Source organism: Plasmodium cynomolgi, chromosome 9, assembly GCF_000321355.1.
Source record: "Plasmodium cynomolgi strain B DNA, chromosome 9, whole genome shotgun sequence".
In the NCBI taxonomy this organism is placed as follows: domain Eukaryota; phylum Apicomplexa; class Aconoidasida; order Haemosporida; family Plasmodiidae; genus Plasmodium; species Plasmodium cynomolgi.
Window position 1 is genome coordinate 514,158 of NC_020402.1, and position 4,747 is coordinate 518,904.

Below are 4,747 nucleotides of genomic sequence, written 5' to 3' on the forward strand. Positions count from 1 at the left end.
ATAATATAAACAAACAAACCCTAGCACGCTTCCTCCTTTTCACCCTCCATGCGATATATTTTCACAGAATTTTGTTTATTCGGAGAAACTGCAAAGGGGGGAGGCGAAGGAATTTTCTCTCATTCATTTCTCTCCCTCCCTCTACAGGAGGAGAGGAGGGGCACGCCCTTGCCGGTTGTTGCTCCATCTCCCCTGTTCACAATTTAAAAGGCACAACGTGGGCAACTATTTTTTTACGCTAAAAATGAAAGAAGAAAAAAAGAAGAAGAAAAGGAGAAAAAAAGAAGAAGAAAAGGAGAAAAAAAGAAGAAGAATAGGGAAGGGGCATTTTGAGAATTCGGCCAAGCAGTAATTTATTTGGGTGTGTGAGGGGTGACAAAACCGTCGCTTGGCTGGGGTTTGACTCCAACAGTTCTTCGGGCGAGGAGGACGACGACGGTAAAGAAAAGAGGGCCTATGCATAGCATAGCATAGCGCAGCGCATAGCAGTAGTGCATATATGTTTTTACATACACCGCTTTGCCAAGTGCCAAATTTGTTCTCCCCGGCGCGGGCACTTGACAGAGTTGTATGTTGCGTTCATCCCAGAGGGTTAAGTTAACTCCTTTCCTTTACGACGGCACCTTCATTTTCTTCCTTTTGCGGGCCATAAAAATTTCAAGTGCGAAAAAAAAAAAAAAAGAAAGAAGGAACAGTTAGAGTAATAAACCCACAACACATCATAATACATCCCACGATGAAATTATATCCGTTGTAGAATTTCTCCCCTCTTGCGATGTGAAAAAAAAAATAAAAAAAAGAGAGAAAAAAATTTCTATCGCTGCTTCTCAAAATGGCATACGGGAAAAAAGTAAAGGGGCCCATATTTCACCACACAAAATTTTGGAACAATTTTTTTTTTTTCCTCTCTGTTAATTGTACTTAACGACGTACCAAGGAAGGGGGGATGTTTAACAACAGTGTTGTCACCCCGCTGGGCAAATTCCCTCGGGTTGACATGTTCACCTCGTAAGGAAGAGGGAGAAAGGGCCCTTTATCCTCTGTAAAGTGGGAGCCAACCATTTGCACCGTCGCATTTTGGAGGAAAACACATCGCTGGTGAGGGACTTCCCAACTCGATAACGTAAATACTTTTTTTTACATTTTCATAAATGTACAGTTAGGGTGTCCTTCCTTTTACGGAAAAAGGAAAAAAAAAAAAACTTACAAGCATATGATGCTTTTTCATAACGGGGTGTACAATAACGTTACATATAAATTGCACATACCATTTTAAAGAGGGCCTACTTATTAATTGGCCTCTTTGTCTTTGTAAATGGCATATGACAGGGTGAGAGGAGTAAAAAAGGAAAAAAAAAAAAAAAAAAAAAAAAAAGTGATAGAGCGGGTGAAAGAAAGGGGGAAGGGACGGAATAACCCTGCGGGGGAGGGGCAACAACTCGGAGAGTGTTCAAAACGGAGGGACAAATCGCGGAAACGCGCTGGGGTTCCGCGCGCGCCAAAAAAGGGCGCCCACGCAAGGGTGGATTCCTAACGAGGGGAAAATCTGTCTCACGGAAGTCCTATCAGCTGCGATGTGCTGTAAAGCAACTCCAATTCACGCAAGCCGTGCTGCGCGCACTTGAGTGTGTGGAGGCTTCCTGGGGGGGAGGCTACCATCTATCAAATGCGCCATCGCGAAGAAGCGGCAACGTGAGTAGTAGCCAGACCGCGCAGCCACCAACCAGCGTAGCAGCCAACCAGCGCAGCCACCATCCTGCGTTGCAGAGATCCTCCCCCCCTCCTTCCTACTTTAGCCCCTAATCCACGAGAGCAATTAGAGCCTCCGTGCCGAGGGAACAAGGCTTTCTGTACCCATTTATGTCCGTCTCCATACGGATGAATCCCCTCTCTCCCCAAGAGACTCCCCAAGAATTCTTAATGATGTAGTAGTAACGTTTCTTAGTCGACTTCGTATCAGAGTCATACACATCTTCCGCTCCAAAACCGACAAGGATAACAGCATGGTTAGGCGAATCGCCACACTCTCCATTAAATATACCTCCCCGGTAAAAAGCAAAGTCATCACTTACAGCTATGCTAACACTTATGGGTCCAAGAAATCGAACAGCTTCTTTAAATTTATCCTCAGGAATTTCTAAAAAGTTATTAATTTTGTATTTTTTCTCGCAAGCGTCATATTTGCACATTTCTGGCATGTCCTCCACATATGGATAGTCTACACTCGGGCAGAGTCCTCCCATGTCGATCATGTCCTCAAAGGATAGGGCGATGAAACCTCCATGACATCCTGCGTTTTTATAAGAACAATCTACCATCTGTTGCTCACTTAAGGACACCAATTCGTTCTTCCTAATTGAATACTGTGATTCGACTACTCCTACTGAGCTGAATGCCCAACACGATCCACAGTCCCCTTGGTCCTTCACAGGGGTCACCCCTTTATGTAATCTCCAATCATACTTCTCACGATCGAAAGTAGCATCCTTTGGTTTATACTTAATAATTACATCTTCGTATTTGTCAACACCCTTTAGTTTGCCTCCATACGTCTTAAAGTCGAAGCTTTTCAGGGTCAAAAATTTTTTTTTAAATTCTTCAAAAGAGAGGTCTCCAAATTGGTTCATCCCTTTTCTGTATAGGACATTCTCCTTACTATTGTGTGCCTTTATTTTGGCCAAGTTTTCTACAAAGGATTGATACCTCTGTTGCATTTCATCTGCCGTTTTGTATTTCTTCCCGAACTCCTTCACAAAGAGGTAGAACGAATTTACACTCTCCAGATTCGCCATCAGAAATCTTGAATCGGCAAAGTTGATGTCGATTCTCTTACCAACTTTCAAATTTCCAAAACGTTTCCTGTAGTTCTCCTCCCCCTTTTCATTTCTATCCTGAGAGGTGATCAACTCGGTTGATTGCTTCTCCTCCTGTGAGTTGTCCTCTTTGTCGTACGATGCAACCAGTTCTGCGATTTTCGACACGATGAATTTCTTACCACTAGGGGTTTTCAACAATGTGGAGATAATGAAATCATCACTACTGCGGTCGTCACGTGAGTTTCCGTACAGGGGGCCATCATCCCCCTTCCCCGTGCGGGTAAAATAAATTGCAGATCCTGATAGTAGGCATATGGCCGACACGGACAGAGCCACGAGGAGGTTCTTCCTTCCCTTTCCATTGGTTTGGCTGAACGAGTTCTCCACAAAGGTCTCCTTCTCGGATTTACCGGACTCGTTCGAAGCGTATTCAATGTGATATTCCATCGTTCGCCAAAGGGAGAAAAAGGGAGAAAAAGGGAGAAAAAGGGAGAAAAAGGAAGAAAAAAAAAAACGTCGATTTGATGCGAAGTTTACGCTAAATGGTAATGTATATATCCTACCCCTTCGCACCGTTTTCGAGGGGTTTGATGGAAAAAAAAAAAAAGCCCTCAAAGTTGAGAGGACATAATGCGGGACTGCGCAAATACGGGCTTATGAGCCCACGCTGGGGGGAACGTTCAGAGGGGGGGGGTTCCCCAGGTTTGCCAAAATCTGCAGTTGGGAAATTTGGCGCGCAGCGGGTGAAGCGGCGAGGGGGAGCAGTGAGCTGTTAGGGGTTGAAATATTAAGATGTTATGGAAGTGAACATGGAAGTAAAAATGGGAGCAGAAATCATCGCAAAAATGGGAGTAAAAATCATCGTAAAAATAAAAGTTAAAGTTTAAAGTTGGAGTAAAAGTAGGCGTAAAAATAAAAGTGAGCGTAAAAATAAAAATGAGCGTAAAAATAAAAGTAACATAAAAGTGAGAGTAAAAATAAAAGTAACATAAAAGTGAGAGTAAAAATAAAAGTAACATAAAAGTGAGCGTAAAAAAAAACGCAAAAGCAAACGCACGCGTGAAAATAAAAACAAGCAAACAAAAACAAACCGGTGCGACGCATCACGAGAGGGACGCAAAACTTGCGCATTTGAAACGTGTAAAAGGGAAAAATTGCAAGTGAAGGAGAGGAGTGGCAATTCAAACCTGCGAACTTCTGACCCCAAATTTAAGAAAAAAAAAATATATATGTATATATGTACATGTATATACGTATATGTATACAACAACCGGTTGGAGTCAAACAAGTGAGTCAGAACACCCGTCGCGCTGCCAACTCCTCCTGGGGGGGGGAACGTTCCTGGAAAGTGGCACTACACGCGGCAATACGTGGAACGCAGGAAGAAGTGGCGAGCCTTAGAGCGGCTTTTTAAGTGACAGAGCGCAAAAGGATGTGTGCCTCATTTTCCCCTCGGGGGTAGCAACGCTGTGCGCATATGCTGGAGCGGTGGGGAAAATAGCTCCGGCGCAAAAAGTGGCCCTTTGGATATATACGCACATATTTTTCACACCATACATGTAGGCACACTTTGCTTTGTTGTGTTTTGCTTCACATGCATGCGTGGAAGGGAGGTCGAAAAAGGGGAAGATTTTTAACGTACCGACACTCTGTCCTCTTTGGCACTTACAAAAAGTGAAGGCAAGGGCTCACCATGCGAGAAAAATAAAATATATGCACAGGGTAGCGGGGCAGGATACGAGGAACGAGGGAGATGAACAACTCTCCTTTAACCGTGCGCACAAAGGAAAAAATTTTTAAAAAGAAACGGAGAAGGGGGCTTATATACAGTGACGCACAAAAAGGGAGAATTTTTTTTTTTTTCATGTTGCATGCATCACCTTGCGATGTGATATTTTACATCCTGCCAAGTCATGCAGCACTCCGCTGAT

General features: G+C 43.6%; 1 protein-coding gene across 1 annotated transcript; it reads right to left on the reverse strand.

Moving 5' to 3' along the window:
- Positions 1-1,799: 1,799 nt before the first annotated feature.
- On the reverse strand, positions 1,800-3,263 carry PCYB_092170 (falcipain-like protein; the record flags this gene model as incomplete). The annotated part of the gene is made up of 1 exon (XM_004222330.1): positions 1,800-3,263. One exon carries the CDS (start codon positions 3,261-3,263, stop codon positions 1,800-1,802), a length of 1,464 nt encoding a protein of 487 aa, XP_004222378.1.
- Between the last annotated feature and the right edge of the window lie 1,484 nt (positions 3,264-4,747).